At 37.4% G+C, this 23,570-nt stretch overlaps 1 protein-coding gene across 8 annotated transcripts in view; it reads right to left on the reverse strand.

The window, feature by feature from the left end:
• The window catches only part of LOC100645275 (GDP-D-glucose phosphorylase 1), a 69,696-nt gene that overhangs the window by 23,920 nt on the left and 22,206 nt on the right, over positions 1–23,570 (reverse strand). For 6 of the 8 annotated variants that reach the window (XM_048413580.1, XM_048413579.1, XM_048413582.1 and 3 more), the window contains 2 exons: positions 13,613–13,928; positions 8,010–8,768 (listed from right to left, as the gene is read on the reverse strand). The exons of 1 other annotated variant lie outside the window; for it this stretch is intronic. In XM_048413580.1, the coding sequence (XP_048269537.1) occupies positions 8,617–8,768; positions 13,613–13,928 (468 nt within the window). In that variant the 3' untranslated portion in view covers positions 8,010–8,616. Of the gene's footprint in view, positions 1–8,009; positions 8,769–13,612; positions 13,929–23,570 lie in introns of those variants that run through there. One more of the 8 variants, XM_048413578.1, reaches the window with a different exon arrangement.

Genomic DNA, 23,570 nt, shown 5'->3' on the forward strand with positions numbered 1-23,570 from the left:
CCCCCACCGATATTCATTAACGACGTAATCGACATACAATCAATGATTAAGACTATCGAAAAAGACATCAGCAAAGAGGACTACAAGTTAAAGATTAACAACAACGTGAAAATACTGCCGACCCACCCAGACGCCTATAGAAAGTTAACCAAGCTATTACATGCCTACAAGATCAAAAAGATCCTACCATCCATACTACTCCATCTTAAAATCCTACCTAACCAACAAGCAATTCATAGTTAAATGCCTAGGCGCCTCTTCCGCAACATTCCCAATAGAATCCGGCATACCCCAAGGTAGTGTCCTCGGACCCCTACTGTTCTCCATCTACACTGCCGACTTAACTATATCAAACGAGATAGCAGCAGAACCTTCGTAATAAAAATCAAGGACACACATTCTCAAGTTAAAGACATCAAGGCCGGGGTACCACAAGGAAGCGTCCTAGGCCCAATACTATACACATTATACACGGCGAACATACCAACAACTACCAACAGCACAGTATTGACATTCGCGGACGACACAGCTATACTAGTCAGGCATACTAACCCAGAAACGGCAGTCAAAATACTACAAGAACATATCGTAAAAATAGAAAATTGGCTACAAGAAAAGCGAATAAAAGCAAACCCCAATAAATACAACCATATTACATTCACGCTACGAAAAAAGATACCACCAAACATCCTATTGAACGGCACGCATATAACGCAAACAAAGCATGTCAAATACCTAGGACTCCACTTAGATCAAAACCTCACCTGGAAACTACACATCAAATCAATAGTAGAAAAAATACAGAAAACAAGGAGACAAATGCATTGGCTAACAAGCCAAAAATCCAAACTAAGCACAGAAAATAAATTAAAAATATATAAAACGATCATAAAACCAATCTGGACGTACGGAATACCACTATGGGGGACGGCAGCAATGAGCCATATAAACAAAATAGAGGTAATACAGGCTAAAATCCTCAGAACAATAGTAAACGGACCTTGGTACGTCAGAAACGAAGATATACGAAGGGACCTGGGAATGCCAACGGTCAAGGAAGAAATTAGCAGATACTCCGAGAAATACAAATCAAGAATAGCAACACACATAAACCGGCTAGCTGCGGAAACATACAAAACCATAGATATGGACAGAAGACTAAAAAGGAAGCACCCAGCAGACCTTATAAAGGACATAACCTAGCAAACACGAGGATGGTACCCCGCTGGGGGTAGCCACCAACATGCTAATTTAACCGTTAAAAAGTTCCACCAAATGTCCAAATTGGACAAATTGTGAATTTTAATAAATAAATAAAAAAAAAAAATAATAAAGTAACACTGCTAGCGTGCGGATCTGGACCAGCTCAAATTGTATTTCTGTATTTCACTATTAAATCAAATATATTTTGTATCTTACACTTTATCCACGTGTTTTTCTCTCCTTATATACCGAATAACCTCAACAGGTTATGGGCCCAGGGCTGTAAAGTGTAAGATAGCAACGCGAAGTGAATAAATTGTCAAAGTATTGTGCTTAGTAAAGTAAGTGATAGTGCTAAAATGGAATCAGCAAGTGCGAAGATCGAGATGTTACGTGGCGAAGAAAACTGGCTCCAGTGGCGTTTTGTCATGCGTACACTTTTGGAGGAAGATGACGACCTGATCAACGTGTGTGAAGGGAATCTGTGTCATCCAGGTAACAGTGCGGAGAAAGAAATCGCCCGTAAAAGATTTTTGAAGGCAGATCGGCTAGCGAGAAAATTAATTGTGACCTCAGTAGGAAGGAAACCGTTGGATCTTCTTTTATGTTGCACAACAGCACATGAAATGTGGAAAAAGTTGAATACAGTATATGACATGAAGTCGGATGAGAATCTAAGTATGGTCCAGAAGCAGTTCTTCAATTTTAAATGGGAAGAATCTGAAAATGTATCTTACAACTTATCAAAGTTGGAACTGATAGCGGCGAAGATGAAAGCCCTTGGGAGCGAAATTGGCGAGAAAATGCTGATAACACGCATTTTATCGGTGTTACCGAACAAATTTGATCATTTTCACAGTGAGTGGGATTCGGTGGAAGAAGAAAAGAAGACCTTAGACAGGCTTAGTACCAGGTTGATGGCGGAAGAAATCAGATGGAAGAAAGACGACAAGGAAACATCGGTGGCTCTGGTAACAAAAGGCAACAATTACAAAAGGGAACAGCAGAAGCAGTCAAGCAAACGTGAATACGAGAAACAAGGACCAAGCTGTTTCAACTGTGGAAAAGTTGGCCATCTAAAGAAGGATTGTTTTAGATGCTTTACATGCAAATGGAAAGGCCACACCAGTAAAAATTGGTTTAAAAATAAGAAAGGAAACAACAGTAGAGACAACCAGGAACCCAGAAATGAAAATCGAGATCACAGCGGAATTGGTCTATTAGGAAGCACCTCGACGATACAAGTGGCAAACCATGATGTTTGGATAATCGACTCAGGAGCTACGGATCACATGACAGGACGACAAGAATGGTTCAGCGTCTTCGAAAAATTCAATAACACGGTGAAGATAGAAATCGGCGATGGTACCGTTCATGGATGCGTACGGCAAAGGAAAAATCAAGGTAGAGACTTTTGTGGACGGCAAATGGGTAGCATGTACAATGAACGATGTCTTGTATGTACCAGGTATGAAAAGAAATCTATTTTCCATTAGATCCGTCACAAGAAGAGGCATAGATTTCTGTATTTTAAAGGAAGGGAAAAACTGTATGTTTTTACAAAATCAGAAAATAATAGCAAGGGGTTCTGTTATCGGAAATTTATATAAGGTCGATATGCGAGTTATCATACCGTCAGTTTGTAATCTTAGCAATAGAGCGGAGTCAAACGCGGACACACTGCAGTTTTGGCACGAACGGCTATGTCATCAAAACATCAGACACATTAAGGATTTTTTAAAGAATTCGAATATAAAAGTTTTTCTGTGAAGGTTGCGCGTACGGGAAACATCATAGATCGAGTTTTCACGAGAAAATCAAGCGTGCGACTAAACCTCGCGAAATTATTTATACGGATGTATGTGGACCTATGGAAGTCGAGTCATTAGGCAAGAAATTGTATTTTCTTGCGTTTAAAGATGATTTTTCTAAATTCACAAAGATTTACTTCTTACGACATAAGTCAGAAGTAATCGAAAAGTTAAGAACTTTTTGCCTAGAAGTCGAAAATCAATTCAATGATAAGATCAAAGAAATTCATAGTGATGGAGGGAAAGAATTCAAAAATAAAGAGGTTAAAGAATTTTTAAGAAGTCAGGGAATTAAAGGGAATACGATTAACGTCCCATACACTCCTGAACAGAATGGCGTCGCAGAAAGAGAAAATAGAACAATAGTAGAAGCAGGACGGTCGATGTTATATTCGAAATCTAATCTACCGCTGTTTTTATGGGCCGAAGCCATGAACACTGCAGTGCATGTCATAAATAAGACCGGGCCGACAAGACAAGACAAGAAAACACCATATGAACTGTGGTACGGGAAACCGCCAGATGTAGAAAAGTTTAGGGTTTTTGGTACTGAGTGCTTTGCACACATACCTGCAGAAAGGAGAAGAAAATTGGACAAAAAGACTAACAAAGGATATTTGGTAGGCTATCTAGATGACGGACGAGGCTATCGAGTGTACGTGCCGACCGTAAGAAATGTAATATTGAGCCGTGACGTAATATTTAAGCCCGAACTAGAAACTGGAAAATGTGTTAATTTAAGTTTACCGAAAATTGTGGAACGCGAAGATGTGTATGCACAGAGTGATAGAGCATGTAAGTACGAAAGTGCAGAGAGTGAACCTGAAAAACAACCTTTTATAACTAGCGAGAATGTGAGACAATTGAGAGATAGAGGTAAGATCAAACGAACCGATTTTTATGGTAGCCCAGTAACGTACGTAGCGGAAAAATTACCGGTGGATTTTAACGAAGCAATGAGATCTGAAAAGAAAGTTATGGGAAACGGTTATGAATGATGAAATGAAATCGCACTATGAAAATAAGACGTGGATTCTTGTAGAAAAACCAAAAGATCAAAAGATACTTAGTAATAGGTGGGTTTTAACGGTAAAGTTAAATCCGGACAATTCGGAACGATACAAAGCGCGACTTGTAATAAAACGGTATTCACAGAAAGAAGGCATAGATTATAAGGAAACCTATAGTCCCGTTGCTAGGTTTGACACAATTAGATTAATGCTCGGTATTGCTGCCAAAAATAATTTACACTTTGAACAGTTTGACATTAAAACCGCATTTTTATATGGAAGTCTGAAAGAAGACATCTATATGAAACAACCTAAAGGTTATGATGATGGTACGAATCGCGTTTATAAATTACTAAAAAGTCTATATGGCTTAAAGCAGTCTCCAAGATGTTGGACGAAACGTATCACAAAATTTATTTCAAATCTAAAATTCTATCAGAGTAACGCAGATCCTTGTTTTTATATTTATACAGAAGATGACAAATTAATGCTGATGACCATATACGTAAACAATGGATTGGTAACAGCTTCAGACAAATCTCTAATCGATAAATTTTTCAGTGATTTAAATAAAGAATTCAAAATTATATGAGTTCGAAAGAAGTAAAGAATTTTCTTGGACTTGAAATTAATAGATTACAAGATGGTTCAATATTCATTCATCAGAGCAGGTATATCGAAAGAATGTTAGAAAAATTTAATATAAATGGGGCAAACAGTGTTTCTACGCCTATCGAGACTAATTGGAGCGAAAGTAACATAGACAATAATGAGTGTAATGCACCATACAGAGAAGCCGTAGGAAACTTAATGTTTTTACAAACCGTAAGTAGGCCAGCTATCAGTTTTGCAATAAATATAGCGTCGAGACATTTAGAGAACCCAAACTAGTATCAGTGAAAATTAGTCAAACGAATTTTGCGCTACATAAAAGCGACCGCAGACATGGGACTCTTATATACAAAAGCAGGCAATCTCGAAACCTTCAGTGATGCTGACTATGCAGGCGACAAAGAAACAAGAAAGTCGACATCAGGCGTTGTATGTAAGTATGCGAATGCGGCCATCACATGGCAATGTAAGCGACAACAATGTATAGATCTATCTATGACAGAAGCTGAGTATGTTATTGCAGCCTCAGGAGCGAAAGAAATTATGTGGCTAAAGAAAATATTTCTCGAATGCAAAATAGAGATATTTAAGTATACGCTATGTGTAGATAATACTAGTGCCGTGAAATTAATTAAGAATCCTGAATTCCATCAAAGAAGTAAGCATATTGATATAAGATAACACTTTTTGCGAGATTTATACAATAGAAGCGAAATTGATGTAACATATGTAACAAGCGAAGAGCAACTGGCAGATATATGTACAAAAGCGTTGCCAAAACCAAGATTTGAATATTTAAGACAAAAGTTAGGTTTGAAAAATAAAAAGGATGTTAAGAGGTAATTGTTTATAGAGATATAGAGTTTTTAGGGAGGGTGTCGAAGTGACTAGCACTTCTAATATAAAAAAAAACTCTACATGATCTGTTTAGTCTTCTCATAGTTTTTTTTAGTAATAAATTAATTTGAATGGAAAAGAGAAAGGCAGCTGGCAAATGTATTTGTGAAGACATTGACAAAATCAAGGTTCAGATATTTACGACGAGAGTTAGAAAATATACAGATATAATTATTTGTTGGGATGTAGAGTTTTAGGGAGGGTGTTGAAGTGGTCACCACTTCTAGGAAAACTCCACATCTGGTCTTTTTAGCTTTCTCAAGCGCTGAAGCCATCGACAGCACATAGACAAAAGAATAGCAGGGAGGCAGACCATAAACTGTAGACAGGCGACGTTGGCTTCGGGGTTTTCAGTCATAAAGTAACACTGCTAGCGTGCGGATCTGGACCAGCTCAAAGTGTATTCCTGTATTTCATTATTAAGTCAAATATATGCTTTGTATCATACACTTTATCCACGCGTTTTTCTCTCTTTATATACCGAATAACCTCAACACCTATAAAACATTGCACAACAATAAGTACCCTAAACCCAGAGCCAAGGAGATAACCAACCCAGAACCCCAGACTTCAAAAATTCTCCACATCATCAATCTCCTATGCCCAGGCAGTACAAGGTAATATAAACAATACGAAAACCCACAGTGGCACAGTGAAGAAAATAGTGTTCCCACCTCACAAAACACAGACAACTTCACCAGACTCGAAAAACTAATAGAGAAACAAACAGAACAAATCAACAACCCGCTTTCATTACTAACACTCTTCATGAATAAATTAATACGCACAGAAGCAAAATAAAACCAACGCGTATAGCTCTGTGGAACGCCAACGGTCTAGCTCAGCACAAATTTGTACTAGAACTCTTCTTAAAACAACAGCAAATGACGTAATGCTCATATCTGAAACCCACTTCACCGACAAAAAGTACCTCAAAATACACGGCTACAACTTCTACCACACCCAACATCCCAGTGGAAAGGCAGACGGCGGCACCGGAATCATCATCAAATCCAGCATTAAGCATTACGAGCTTCCATCATTCCAGAAAGACTACCTCCAAGCTACAAACGTAGCAATAGAAGACTACCATGGTGCAAGCACCACATCAGCGGTATATTGCCCTCCGAGACACTCGATTGCTAAAGAGAACTTCGACAGTTTCCCTGATGCCCTAGGCAATAGATTCATAGCTGGAGGAGATTACAACGCCAAACATACCCAATGGGGCAGCAGACTTGTCACGGTAAGAGGCAAAAACCTCTTGAATAGCATAATCACCAACAATTTCAACTACCTCACCACATATGAATCCACATACTGGCCCACTGACACTAACAAAATCCCCGATTTACTCGACTCCTTCATAACCAAAAATATCTCGCCTAGATATGTCAAAATTAACTCCTCGGCCGAACTCTCTTCCGACCATTCCCCCCGTAATAGCAATAGTCAGTTCAGCAATAATCGAGAACCCACCTAATGGCCTTATTCACAACCAACTCACCAACTGGCAGCTCTTTAGAGAAGTATTTAATCACTCAACCTCTGCCTCAATTTCACTAAAAACAAAGGAAGATATCGAAACAGTCACAGAATACTTAAACACGAGCATAATAAACGCTATCCACTCCTCCACACCTACTAAGACTTCTATCAGCAAATACGAATATCCCCATTACATATTAAAAATAATCAGAGAAAAAGGAAGACTAAGAAGAGTATGGCAGACCCATAGAACACCGGACGACAAACGCAAATTAAACAACTCAACCAGGAAGTTAATCAAAATCATCAAAAAATAAAAAAATGACTGTTTTAAAAAATATCTCGACAATTTGTCCCCCACTGCCGACTCCAACTACTTACTATGGAAGGCTTCCAGGAAACTTACGCGTCCCCCGCAAATAATCACTCTAATTCGCTGTCCGCAAGGCGGATGAGCACGAAGCCCTAAAGAAAAAGCCAACCTGTTCGCTAAATAGCTATCCAACGTATTTAAACCTCATTCCTCCAATATCGTCCCGGAAATAACAGAATATCTGCACTCTCCCTCCCAAATGTCTCCCCCTATTAAACCTTTCACTTCTCTAGAGGTTACAGAATTAATCCATCGCCTAAACCCCTAATTTAACTCGATTATAATTGTACGAGATTTGTGATAATGAGCTTGGGCTCGAGGCGACAACCAGTCGCCAAATGTAGCCGCGGATGAACGTTTTTACCTAACATAGGGATGGAGTAATTCTATAGCTCTTCTTAAAAGAAATAGTTATAAACAATTTATAACTATTGACATTTGTTCAAATTATGTATTTTTACTTATTTTGGTGAACTACTCCACGGCGCTACGACCAAGTTGAGTGTCGGTCACTGGTGATCACCATGGCATTCAACGTGTTAATATAAACATGCATTTTATTATTGTTTTTGATAATCTATAGCACATTATTTAATTCATTATATTATTTGTTATTAAATAGGTTTTGATTCACACAGATTTAATTTTTACGTTCTGTATTTCACCATCATATACAGCCATATGAAGACACCGGATACACTCAGATAATTAACACGTGACGGACGCCAAAACAAAAGAGCGTTGTTGGAAGTCGTACCAACTTTGCATGGAGGGACTAGTGATCATACCAACCTGATATTTTCCTCAACAATATTACAGTAATAGTTGTTTATACTAATGAAAAAAATGTACACAGTAAAGTTCTAACATTACATCAATTTTGTTTTAATTTACCTATACCAGAACACGAATGGTTTGTATTGACACCGTGCGAATCGCGGTTGCTACGCTCAATAGGAATGTTATGTTACTATACCGGAGATCACGGATGTATATCCGTATATTATACATGTATATGCATAAGTATTTGCGTATGCATGTCTCAAACGGCAAAATTGGATTTGGAAACAATTTCTCTTTGCTAATTTAAAGATAACCGAATATAGTTCGCAAATATAAAATGGTTTAAGCATAATATTACTGAGGACGCTATTTTAGCTCCGCGTTATTTTTTCCATTTCCCAATTTATGTGCTTTTGCCTAGTTATAGTTTTGGAAAGTATTACACTGTCTGTTTTTGTACTGCAACTGCATTTATTTGAGATTCTACTAACGCTTTAATTTTAGCAGCAACAGAAGAGAAAGTTTCTTCCGTTGCCTCTCGCAAAGCGCGTGTTACATATTCCTCCGTAACGTTCTCGTATGCCTCTTTGGCTGTAACATACATAAAGAAAAATGATACTTATTTATCCTGGTTTAAAGTTACAAAGAGATTCCAATTAATAAACATATCTAATCATCCATTTACACGTTAATAACAAAAGCGTCAAAAATAAACAAATACGGCGCTTTATATCAACCACGTTTGTGAAGTTTTAATGAAATTTCATGCAATAAATTATGCAATTAATGATATAGACATTTTGCCGTTTCGTCATACTGAATATAAAAAGTGTTAAATAATACTTTTGTAGATAGCCACAAATCTTTATTATTTCTAATGGGGATAAAATGTATCGATGTCACCATACGTTATAACCCAACCATTCTCTCAAAGACTAGTATAAAAGTTTCATCGTTATCTACAGAACGTTTACGTTTCAAAGAAAAATGTAAAGTAAGTGATTATTGTCTGACTGTTTATTAACGCACATTAGAACCATAAATATGGTGAATCAAATTTTCAGCAAGCAAACTAACAGCAAATTATTCTTCCACTTGTGAAATATACCGCTGTGCAGTAATAACTAACAATGACTACTACATTCACTTACTATGTAAATTAAGAACTAATATTACATCATGATTTTTGACATTGAAGAGTAGATCATACCACAGCATTCACGTAAAGAAACAAATTTTCGTTATTACATGTCTATTTATAAACGAATTTACAGCATTGTTCATCGAGTAGAATTTCTCATAGACATCAGGACTAGAGACACGCATCGGTAGCGATACCATGGACAGCGATGCTTCGATTTGCCAATAAGTGATTATTCAAGTGTTGCATCTGACGATTGCTTGCTTCAGAAGCAGTCTTATCGCAAACGCAGTGTGCTCCAATTGTGGCGGTATAAATAACTTTTATTGCATATATTTATTTAATTAAAATGAATACAAACGTATCCACTTTCGAAAATAAATTTAATTTTTATTGTCGAGTGCGTGTCACGATTCGGACGTTAACGAATCGATGGTGATAATCGTTGTCGAACTGTATTCAACCGTTATCGTCGCAAGAAAGCGAAAAAAAGGAAAAGAAAAGAAAAAGGAAAACATCAGAACCGGCTAATTGGCGACGACAATTAATTCTCGGCGAAGGAGTTTGGACATGTAACTGTCGTGCCGATAAAGCAATATAAATAAATCGTGGCAAACGAGTGGGTCGGTAGAATTAAGAATCTAATCGGTGAAAGGAGAAAACTGGTAATCTGAGATGGTCTACAAAAAATTTAAGGGTCATTCGACGAGAAAATGAGTCTCAATACTTAGCGTTGTAATTTTATCAACTAATATATTATGTACTTTCAATTTTAATTTTATTGTGCTTTAATTTCAAACGCAGTCCATCACTCATGTTATGGTATTAGGATGTGTAGCATTTTATCGCGTGCTTCGCGATTTTAATAATAAAGACTACAAATGTCATATTATGAAAGAAAATGTGTAGAGAGATACACATATGGAACAAATTAGGAAGAACAGGTAAATTGTAAAATTTATTATAGATTTATAAAATTAATTATTTTGTAAATTTGTAATAGTTGTAAGTGTAGAATCTTACGAATACTGGAATGTCTTTATTATGGAACGGTCTCATTTATTTATTTCTGTATCAGCATTTGTGCGATAGTTAACAACATTTAAGAGAGTCAGTATCATCAGTCCTATAATATTATATTTGTTACATATATGTTTGAAATAGTTTCTCCTAGACGGTGTCACAGGCTCAGAAATAATAATAGGGTAGACAAAACATCCTGCATACCATAGCCACTAAAACAATAACCAGATAGTAACAGAACCCTCCTTTTAGTACAAGAACCCTCCCTTTAGTACAAGAACCCTCCCCATAGTACAAGAACCCTCCTCATAGTGTAAGAACCCTCCCCTTAGTATAAGAACCCTCGCCTTAGTATAAGATTCCTCCCAAATCAGTACTCAACAGCTTTTTATTATAACACTCTGAATCGTTACTCTGTTGGATTCGTACAATAAATTTTACTATCATATCTAAAGTCTGAATTTTGTACTTTACTTGCGAAAAGTTCGAACTACGACGCGAGGAGATCACCGGTGATCTGTTGATTTTGTGATTTCCTGTGTTTTCTACGTGACAACGGCAATACTACCAGCAAAAGTCTTAACATCAGAAGAAGAAGCAAAAATTGCAGCATATCACGATGTTGACTTAACTATCGGAGAGATCTCTACAAAAATTAATAAATCTACTGCATTTATTTACAATTCCCTGGAAATGCAGAAGAAGTACGATAAAAACCACTATACTGGTGACAATACTAAATTAACGAGAGAAAATTGTTCACGAATATTCAAAGAAATTATTACTGGGAATAAAAGAGCTAGCGAAGTGACAAGAATTTTGGACTTTTCGGTGATCGCACAACGTGCCCAAAAACATTGTGGCAAAATAGAAGATTAAAGTAGACCAAAAGATCATTGAAACCACCTCTTGCGCAGGAGCATAAAAGAGTAAGAATGTAATTCGTTCAAAATCACATGTCATAGCGTGAGAAGTGAAAAGATATCACATTTTCTGATGGAAAAAAGATTTAATTTAGTCAGTCCAGGCAGATTTAAACATTATTGACACTCTTTGGTTAAATTTCGGTGAAGGAAGTTTGATGGTGTGAATTGCATTCAATTATTTCTAAAAAAAAAAAAAAAAAAAAAAAAAAAAAAAAAAAAAAAAAAAAAAAAAAAAAAAAAAAAAAATCACCAATTTGTATGATCTCTACAAGAATGAATTCAAAACAATACGTAGACTTAATAGATGATTGTTTGATTACAATTCTTTAAGAAAGTCACAAAGAAAATGTTATCTTTCAACATTCGACAAAAGAATTGGAAAATAAAGTGGTCTTTACGCTGCCCAGATTTAAATTCGAAAAACTTAGTCGGAACGCTATCAAGAACCGTATATAAAAGTGGCAGATAATAATGTTACGATACTACAATATTTCAAAAATTAATTTGTAATATGGACCATCGAATATTCGAAATGATTAAGCGTAATAGTGAAAGTACATGTCATTAATATCATAATTTTTATGTTCTTTGTAATAATTTGGTACATTGTACTTTACACATTACGTATTGCATATGCGTTATTTTGTTTGCGTTATATAATAGCTAAGAAAATGACAGCGCAGGACAATGATTGTAGCGCTTTTCCGACATTAAAAAAAATGTTTCCTACATCTGGCTCATCTCTCGAAATCACATGAATTTCCTGAAAGTAATTCTTATATTATCGGAGATCGAGAAAATATTTACATGGCCTGTTTTAGGTGAAACACTTTGTATATTGGGAATTACATCAGAAATATTGTTTAATAACCGTTTAAGCCTAGCTCGTTTTCAAAAAGTCTAGCGAGTGGCTAAAATAAAACCGCTTTTGAAGAAGAATAAGGATGAATCGGACCCAGTTAGTTATAGGTCCGTATCACTTTTTCCTGATATTAACAAAATTTTTGAAAAATCGTAAACAGAAATGTTATCAATTTTTGTCATAATAATAGTCTTATGTCAGACAAATAGTGAGAATTTCGCAATAAGATAAGCACAGTTCATGCTGTAAATACATTTATATCTATTATATGTTGGAGTAATGGCAAGTTATGTGCGGGCGGTCTTTTGATTGTTTTGACAAACACATTCGGCACGATATGTTTAGATGGACTCGTAACTAACAGTTTTCCGAGTCATCTTATTAATATAATATAGACCATGAATAATAACAAAAATTATTTTGTAATACCTGCATCGACTAAATGATGAATAGAATTCAAAATTACGATCGTTTACATCAAGGCACACTGGACGCGATTTATTTACCAATCCTGTTTCCTATATTTTATAGTCATGTCCTAAATTTATTTTCTTTAAACAGTGATTCCAATAAGATTACCATAGCGTACACAGGTTATTAGACACGGAGATCCATTTACGATAAATAAACAGCTTCGAGATTTTTTTCAATTAAAGTCAAATGTATCTTTGAAACTGAAGATTAAGAGTAAACGTCAAAAAGTGTGAAACAGTACCATCTAGTACTGTCTTCCAAGATAGTATAGACTCAACTATAATAATAATAAAAATTTTTGCCACGGGCGCACACAACTATGGAATGAGTTCACTGTACCGATTATTTTTTGCAAAAATCTCGGAAAATAAGCGGGACCGCCGATTACGTATTTAGGAAAAATCGGAGGTGAAGTAGCTTTTCGGTAGTTTTACAATTCAGTCTTTTCTTTTATGTATATTATAATTTACGATCGATTTATTTCAGTATTGCCACGTGAATGTTTCAAGAGAATTTCTATAGGAAATGAATTTCTACCATGTTTTTGGGATTTTTTACAACTTTGGAATATCAGTGTATGAGCAGCACATCTCCTCTGACAGCGGTCTCCTGTAGTGGTTGCAGATCCTGAAACTGGATCCGCATACAGGTAGCTGTGGTCACAACTGAATAACTATAGCGCGTTGCTTGAGCGTACCTCAACTTTGTACTTATGAAAAGCGTACTTGGTAAGGCTTCGCGCCAGGTACAGGTACGTGAAGAAAATAATAACGTATTTGCTATCGTAATCTAAAATCTCCGAAAAGTTCTGTATTCTTATTCGGGATACCATTTTGTTAATTTATTTTCATCTCGACATAAGTTATAGATTAATTTAGGTATCATTTTTAAAAAATTATAGATTGTGGCTACTAAGTATAAAATATGATATGAGTGAACAATCTTTTATGAATATATTAGGAAACTGGTAAGAATATGATTAGGAATATATATACTAACAATTACTCACATTTTATTGACAAGTGTCCAAAAAGTTCGCAAGCTGCCAGATTAAACGCATGAATATCTTTTGCACCTTGACTAGATTTTCTGGCCCAAATGTAAATTCTCACGTCTCTGTACTCTTCTTTATTTTCTTTAATATTTGATTTCCCTCTCGTAATATATATATTGTGTGCTATTTGATTATTTTGCAAATAGTTTATTATCAAAAATGCCCAATTAACAAAATCATCCATATTCTGCACATTGGAATACTTTATACAAAATCCTTTTGCTGGGTAGTTTCCTAATATTTGTATAGGTCCTGCATATTCTTCAAGATCCTAAAAAATAGTACTAGTATAGGTAATAATGTTATACAATAACAAATAGTTATATCTCTATATAAATAGTGTTATAATCTCAATTTTTTTACTTTCGTAACATTCGTTTACAAAATGCAAATGAACTTCATTGTACTTAGAATTTTTTGTCAGGTTTCCAAATTTGCATATCGCAATGACTCCAGAATTGTTTTCGTAAATTTTGATTGGTTTCCCGATCATTATTTTAAAGTCTTTCATCAATTTTCTTACAATTTTAACTTCGCTCACTGCTTCTGATAAAGCTACATACTCGCGGCTGTTGGTAATTTTGTCACACTACTTTGCTTCCTCGATTTCAAGTATTATTACGTTTCCGAATAATCTTATTGCGAATCCCGTAGTGGATTTTCTATCTACTTTATCCCCAGCCCAGTCAGCATCAACGAAACAATCCACAATTTTAGAATTTAAGTTTCTTTTGTAAGTTAATTTTAATTCTCTAGTCAAATACAAGTATTTTAGAATTCTTAATGCTTATTTATAACGAATCTCGTCGTAACTGTTTTGTTACGCTATAGTTATCGTCCAATGTTATTCTAGTACTAATATATAATAGAGTTCATATGAGATTTCTATATCACATCGTCTGAGGCTGATTGTGCGGGTTCTAAACTTAAGTTTTGTTCCATCGGTGTACAATATAGTTTACTATTTTCAGTATTATATTGTCTCCCTAATGACTTTATATAATTACTTTGGTCTAGTTTCATTTCACATTTCATATAATCATATTCAATGTTAATTTCTAATAAGTCTTTACTTCACCTAAGTCTTTCATCGCAAATTAGTTTGACAACTTGTTTTTAACCTCGTAGATTTTTCTTTTATTTTTTCCGCATATCAATAAATTGTGTACGAATAGAACTAAATATATAACATTATCGCTCTCATACTTTAAGTACAAGTATTCTCGTCTTTGGTAACGGATGCTTTCCTGAGCGCAAATTTATCGCCATACAATACCCGGGCACCCCTAGGGCCATTGGAGTTGGGATTACGCCCAACCAGCGCACAAGACCCTAGTACCTTGCTACCTAGATTAGCGAAGCCTGGCAGGGGCTGTCGCTCGTCTCAGGTCGAACGGGGCGCTTTCTAAGCCCTTCCGACTCACCAGGACGGTTCCGGAGCAGGTGGGACGCTGCTCACCCGCCGAAGATCATTCGGGGGAGCCAAGTACCCCTTAAATCGGCCCTTTTGCCAGCATCTTGACCATCAACCACTGCCACCACGAGTTCAAATCCATAATTGACCGAGCTGAGGGGTAGCTACTCCCTCCGGGCTTTTACTCGACCCCCGTAGTACCAACCTTAGTCATTGGTGGGACTATCGTGTGGATGTACGGCCACGTCACTACCGGCCGGCGACCTGCTAACCGTGTTCGGCAGTTCCAGATGGGCCTCGCGTAAGCGGGAGCCTCAAGGTACAAAGTACCCGGGAACTTATCCCGACGGTCCCATCCTTGGCATGAGGATCTTGGGTGCGCTACTACCCAAGCCCACGTAGAGAGAGTGTAACCGTACTTAAACGCCTTACACTCCCGGCGACCTTCACTGTGGTGTACATAGAGGACTCACGTAAGCGGGACGCTTGTCCCGACGGTCCTCCCTGGCTTCGAGAACGTGGGTTTGCCAGCCCCCATAGACTCACATAAGCAAGTCCTTCCTGCGGGACTACTTTACGTACAGACAATAATCGCTCTCGCTTCTTCGAAATCCTAATTCTTTCATATAATCAACGAAACATTCGTACCAAGCCCTTGAACCAGCTGCAATTTGGTTTTCTTTAAAAATTTTTCGAATCTCTTTAGCATTTCTTTTAGCTCCTCTTCTACATCCGCCATCAGTACAATATTGTCTGCATATGTCAATAACCATAACTTCCTTTCTCTTACCGCTATGCCCCCAATGCATTCCTTCGTCTTCTCCCTGATAGTATAATCGGAAGTCATCCTTGGTTGATTGGGTCATTAGGAGAGACCACTCCTCCTAACGCCACGCTACCTGGGCCGTCGTTCAAGTCCGAGGGTGGGACCAGACCCTCCTGGGCGTCCTGGGCGATGGATGTTGTCCGCTCACCTTTTCTCTCTCGGCGCTCTCCTTTGCGAACATGACTTGTTCGCAGTAGGAGCGGACGGCGATGTACTCCTTTTGCAAGCCCTCAGCATGGCTTCTACGATCGCTTCGGAAGCCAAACTCTCGCCAATGCAGTCGTAGGATACGGCGCGGTTCCTCCCACGCTATGGCAGGTGTAACCCCAAAATCTTCTACTCTGACGTCACTTTAGGCGACCACCTGTAGATATCCCCCAGACAGTTGACACATCGCCATCCTGATAAGGAACTTCCAAGAATAATATCCCCACCATCATTTCCATTGTTCTCGCTTAGTATATAAACTCCGAATATTGACGACCAAATCAGTCTGACTTGTAAGCCGATACTTGAACATTGTAACAGTATTGTAATTGATACTCAAGGATCTTGGACTCTTGAGAAATAAAGTTTTTGTTTTATATCATCACGAGAGTTTTTTTTACGTGACACAGGCCACGATGACTGCCGCTTGGAGGCCTCTTTATGCTCTGTTCCTTCTAAAATTTCCATAAAGTGAAATTTTGCCATTGATATTTGTTTGTCAATTTTTAGTTCATATAAACAATAAGCGTTTAAAACACTGTAGCGGCACTAGACAACAAATACCGCTACACGACACTAACTAAGTAACGGACACGGTAGCGAAGTGGTTAGCGCTCTAGGTTTTCGAACGTTCGGAACCCGGGTTCGATTCCCGGCGCTCGTAATCCTATTTTTCTGCCACGCATCAAAATACAAGAATAATTAGCAGTGCCCCAGCAGCGACATCTACAGCCGGCAACTACTACTATCACCGACGACAACACAACGCCACACACACCTCTACAACACACTTATCTATTAAATGAAAAAAATATTTCTTGTACAACTTCATATTTCTTCGTTCTGAGTGAATGGTGCTGATAACTAACAAATGACTATAATCGACAATACGCTTTTTAATTTTTTCTGGGTAACTGGCGTGCCCTTTCGCCTTTTCCTGACTGTTCCACGAGCATTAGTTCCATTTTTATATAAAAAGATAAAAAATGCGGGCTTGTGTACCAATTATCCAGATACAATGTATGGGCTTTGCCTAACTAAGGTTCCAATAGTTACACGACTATCGTCTCTTAACATGGAAACAACATATCGTAGACAAATCTAAACAACTCAGGGACAAACCCAAAAAATTTTATTGGCTTATTGGCCGTCGCTCCAACCTAAGCACGCAGAACAAAATTACGCTCTATAAGACCATAATAAAACCTGTCTGGACCTACGGAATCCAACTATGGGGAACAGCAAGTAATTCCAACATTGAAATACTCCAACGCTTCCAATCGAAAACGCTAAGATCCCTAATAAATGCACCCTAGCATGTTACCAACGAAACAATCCACCGCGACCTCAAGATACCTACAGTCAAAGATGAAATACCACAAGTCCAGAAGCAGATATAACGCAAGAGTCAACAACCACCACAACCCACTAGTCACCCAACTACTGGACACGACGGACCAGATCCGCAGACTAAAAAGATAATACCCTCTAGATTAAATCCTTAGTTTCTACTAGAATCAACAATATAAAGCTATTATAATCCATGTCATTGTATCACGCCAAACTAAGTTACTGAAAATTCTCAACGAGAATTGATTGTAAATATTCTAATAAATAAAAAAAAATTTATTTAATATGTGCTTTATAAGATATTTGTAGATACACATTGCACGCGTCTCAGCATTCTTTTTGTCGCACCATCTTTTGTACCACCACGCGTACGAAACAGTTGCATTCTTCTGTTTTACAAGACGCTACGCACGCACGTACTCTCACACTAACTCATACTCATATGTATGTAGCTGTGTTCAGAGTGTTATAACAGAGTATCAATGAGGAATCTGGCTCTTGCTCTGGTTCACGTCACCGATCATGTACACCTCCCCCGCACATGTTAAGGCATTTAAGAATCTTATTGTTCCAGTGTGCATCATTAACGCCTCGTCGATAAACACACGAGAGTACTCCTCTTTTACTCCGTTAACCAATACCGACGCGACGGTCCTAACCTCACGCAACCAAATTTTCTCCGAGACAGTTGGATATCTCCTCGCTAATTTATCTCGTATTTCTTTCGCGCTCTTCTTCGTCATGGTCAAGATAATATCATTCGTCCTAGAAAAAACCGGAACGATAAACTGATTTATCAAATGGGCTTATCACACCCAGGCGGTCCATTAACCCAAGTTATATTGGGCAACGGAACAGATGTCACATCAACACCCCTAATATTATTCGAAATCTGCTGATTTAACATGATCTCATTTTTACGCGAAACTAGAACATATCTACAGTCGGTATCAAAATGTGGATTTTGTCATCAAATTTTACATACTTATCTTTTACAAAACCAAAATTATACTTTCTTGTATATTCTTTGACTAACCATCTCTTAATGATGTTGTCGACAAGTTAAAGGATTTTTCCCCTAACTGACGAATAACATCTAAACTAATTTTTAAAGAATTATCACCGATGAACGAAATATAAAAATCATATTCTTTCGGGTTAAATGAGTCAGCCAAAAGGGTTGAATACCTGAATTCTATCATAGCATTTACGAAATTTGTGTGGAAATCTTAACCAACTAAATATTCCGGCAACCGGGCCATTCCCAGATCTACGTTTGTCACTTTCGGGAAAACCAGCGGTAAAGACTGTTCCACCGCCATAATCTCCGATGGAACTAAGGTCATTAATGGGTGCAAATCTACTGCGAGTGCTGAACAGATGGAAGTGTTTCACCATTCATCTCAAAAAGCAGCCAGGACGAGAACGTTAATATCGTCCGCTATCTCCAGAGTGACTGTTCCCAAATCAGACGGCAACCAACATAAGAACTTTTCTATCTCCGTCGCCGTCGCAGCGGTCGCGCAAACTTTCGGCAATATATCTCTTCGAAGCATCCGCGAGTGCCGTCTTCAGGTTTAGACCTCGCATCTCACACAAATGAGCAAAAGTGGCCACACTTTGGTTCACACGGATTGCTTGGTCGTCATTATCCCCTAGACCACCTATACGTGCGTCCGAAAATATCACGGAGGTCATGGCATTACTTAGCAACACAGGTTCGCTAAACGTGTCAACGTGGTACAATCCCGCGTGCGCACAGACCAGAGATGGTATATAACAATCCCAGGGAACTGTCGCGAAAAGGTACCCAAAAACATGCCTGACATGTAGGTAACCGTTATCGCCTCCCGCTTGGACGCCATTCTGACATTCTCTCACAAAATGCCCTGCTTCCCCACATTTGAATCATCCTCCTTTTTTTGCAGCAAATGCGTTAGTTCTTCTTTCTCCATGATCAAATTTATTTTGCATTTCAGCTATTTCGATTTTATTTTTCACATACACTACTGTTTCATCTTCTTTCTTCGAGGCATCAACCAAATATAGCTCCCATATAGCTATATGCTTCGGATAAGATGTTTAGCATGTAAATCAGTTTTTCCTTTTCTTTCACTTGTGCACCCGCATTTTTTCATACATTTACTAGCTTATCAAGCCTTATTTTTCCACTCTATTTCTGCACACAATTTGTAACGCTGTAAATTCCTTCAAATACATCTCGTCTAACTTTTTCATTATTCCATATGCCGTTTGTTCTTCACTAATAAATTCTAATTGCTTATTTGAGATGTAAGTTATATTTATTGCCTTCAAATCATTTTTCTCCCAGTCTGCATTATCTGTACTAGTCTTTTTTCTAATTACGACAGTATCACATTTTTTAAGCTTCAGAAACATGGTAATTGTTTTCTTCTACATATTGTAATCCTCTCCATCAAACACCGGTATCGTGATTTCCTTCCTTTCCATTTTATTTTTTTTTCTTTTTTGTTTATTCTCAAACGTTCCCGCGTGTTCGAAATCTTCCTATTGTTTTCTTACTTAACCTTTGGTGTCGTGATCTTTTCCATAAACGTCTCGAACTTTTATTCACTTAATGAAACTCATTCACTGATTAAATCCCCCGAACAAACCAACCAACAAAATCAACAGAACCATTAACCATGCTCTGTTGCCATGTTAAGATATATTAATTTTAGTTTTTCAGCACTGTATCATATTTGGATCTTGCCTTGAACACTTCTACTCTATTAGTGTTGCTCTTCTTAAGATATCGTTCTCGCAGGAGGTTTATAGCACTAACAAAAACCCATCGCCCTTACCCAACAGTTCTGGTTATCATGTGACGCTCATACACATACGTGTGTGTTCACTCTACGTTTCCTTACTCTCGCACGTACAATACCAATGTACTATATATTCAACAAGTAAGTGCAGCAAAGGCACATGAAGAATCTGCTCTAGAACTTTTATAAGACGAGGTCATCGATAACAATGATGATTATATTCAAATTGAAATATATATGATCGAGCCACAAATACGCTTCGATTTAAATCCATTTGAATGGTAGAAGGCTAAGGCAAACAAGTATCCAACAATTTCCGAACTTACCAAGAAATATTTAACAATTCCAGCAACCTCGGCGATATCGAAACGGAGTTTTTTGTATGCTGGAAATATTGTAACAAAAAGAAAAAAAAGGGGGGAAGGAGCCGTTTACTTTCACAAAATTTTAATACTTCAGTTTTCTTATTTGAAAATAAGAAGTTAATAAACTAAACTTTATTAACCAAAACCATGTTCCTTATTTTTACCTGCAACCTAATAAATTAAATCTCATAAAAAATTTACATATCTAAATATTCTGACATTTAATTATAAAATAAAACATGAGGTACGGGTTAATACACGTGAAACTATACATTTCGATACGTGTATTCGTGAATCTCAGTACACGGATGCATATATAGATATTATGATCCCTGTATCCCTGTATTTTGATATATGTGTAGCCGCGTATTTCAATACCCGCGTATTGAGAAGTACACGGCTTAAAACACGGTAATATTTACATTAATCCAATCGAATCAAATACAGACATGAATCATAAAAAACTGTTAATAAATATCTTATTGCTTAATGCAACCCTAATTATGATTATGAATGTGAACGTGATCCAGATAATAAATGATTTTCAACAATAAACGATTAACACGTTCGTCGCCACATCACCCATATCTACATGACGGTTATACTTTCGTAGGGGCCCCGTCACCAAAGTATGGGTGACGCTCTTTTTGTTCGAGTTAATTAAATATAGGATATTACATATAGGATATACAACATAAAAATATTAAAAACACATTATACCATACATTTTATTAATTTATATTCTGGATAAAATATTACATTATGCTATATCGCATGGTATTCGTTAAAACATTCCAAACACATTTGGGATGATTTTGGGTTGTAGTTTTTTTTATGTTTTTTGTCGCTTCTTCGCGTGAGACAGTTTGCTTCTTCTTCTTGTAACATAGGGTGCACATCCTTCTTATAGGCTTGCCCTCCTGATTCTTTCGTATCACCAAATGGTGGGGCACCTTCTTCGTTTTCTTCCGATGGTTGCCGGACACACTATTTTCTGAGAACACATTGAACCATTCGGAAACGAGAATTTCCCGAAATTTTCTTATCGGTATTTTTTTCTTTTTTTTTTTTTTTCTTTTTTTTTTGTTGCTGTTTGGTACACAATATGAGCATTTGCTATAGTTGTTCCTAAGAGTAAATGTGGTGCTAATTTCCGATACCACTTGATGCTTTTTCATATCGTAGTGGCATATGAGACCACCTGGTCACTTCTATCGATACCAGTTTTTCCATTATTATATACAATTACCACCAAAGGTTTCTGTTTCGGAAGACATCCATGATATGTAGAATTCGTGCTTGAAATCATAATGGGTGCATATTTTGTTGTTAATATTCCAACATTTCGAACGTCTCCCCATTTGGGCACACCCATACCGAGCTTTCCTCCGTATTCACATCAGAATAAACTTGAGAGTTACATCATCTCTCACGGTGACTAGAGTTCCTGCAATCCCTATAACTCTCACCGTTCCTACATCTCTAAGAGTTCCATCATCTTTCGCGGTGCCTAGAGTTCCTACAGTCCCTATAGCTCTCACCGTTCCTACATCTCTAAGAATTTCATCATCTTTCGCGGTGCCTAGAGTTCCTACAGTCCCTATAACCCTCACCGTTCCTATATCTCTTAGAGTTCCTTCAGCTCTCACGGTGCCTAGAGTTCCTGCAATCCCTATAGCTCTCACCGTTCCTACATCTCTAGGAATTTCATCATCTTTCGCGGTGCCTAGAGTTCCTACAGTCCCTATAGCTCTCACCGTTCCTACATCTCTAAGAATTTCATCATCTTTCGCGGTGCCTAGAGTTCCTACAGTCCCTATAACTCTCACCGTTCCTATATCTCTCAGAGTTCCTTCAGCTCTCACGGTGCCTAGAGTTCCTGCAATCCCTATAACTCTGACTGTTCCTATACCTCTTAGAGTTATCCTAACCGAAATACGGGGATCGAACTATTCGTGGTGTCGATTATTCTAATCGTAACTGGAATTTACGACTCCCGTTGACGCGTATTCTAACGACCGCGTCTCCCCGCGATAGCTCGAAAATACATTGGGCATATATTTTTTTGTGCCGTACAGTTCCAACAACATGCATCCTAAAATTTAAAAATTTCACTGCTAACTGATAGCTCGTATAAAAGTTGTTGACGGACAAAGCTCGTCCTTCATTTAGCAATTTATCTGCAAGTTCAATGCAGACGTTTTCAGCCATGCTAACTTGCTTACTTCCGGTGATTTCTCGTCTAGAATATACTTTTGCAGACCATGTGTAACCTTCGGTGAAACACAGTTTGTATAGTTTTATACCATACTTATGTGATTTCGTCGGTATGTACTGCCGGAATGTTAGTCGTCCCCTCCAAGGAACCATTGTCTCGTTGACTATAGTATTGCCTGGTGAAAAAATTTGTTTGTAACTGTCTATCAATATGTTTATGAGTGGTAAAACTTTTTTGCTAATAGCAATTCAAAACGATTGCATTATGTAACAAGCGGTGTCTGTACTAGACCCATCCAAACCATTAGTTCGATAAATTTTATAATTTCTTTGGAAGTGGTGGGTTTCCATCTCTTATGTCGAGTTTGATCGATCACTTCATGTTGATGTAATTTTTATTCTACATATCTATTAGTCTCTGTAACTAAAAGGCTTAGCACTTTTTCATCAACGAATAACGAAAGCACTTATTTGCGCTAATGTCAAACGGCAAATCCATCAGAAGTCCGCTTTTTCCGGTGAACGCAAACGTCTGTTGCCTGTTAGCGAATTCATTCCATTGAATATTGTTCAATGAATTATCAATAGAGTTGAATTTCTCTTCTTCGTCTATGGCAAGTTCTTCCAACATGTCTTTGATGTCTTCGCCTGCAAATGCTTCCTCAATATCCGAGTCCGAACTCGATGAAATTCTATTTATAACTTTTCTTCTAAAATTCGCTATTTCGTCGTCGCTACTCTTCTC

Source organism: Bombus terrestris, chromosome 17 (assembly GCF_910591885.1).
Source record: "Bombus terrestris chromosome 17, iyBomTerr1.2, whole genome shotgun sequence".
Taxonomy (NCBI): Eukaryota; Metazoa; Arthropoda; class Insecta; order Hymenoptera; family Apidae; genus Bombus; species Bombus terrestris.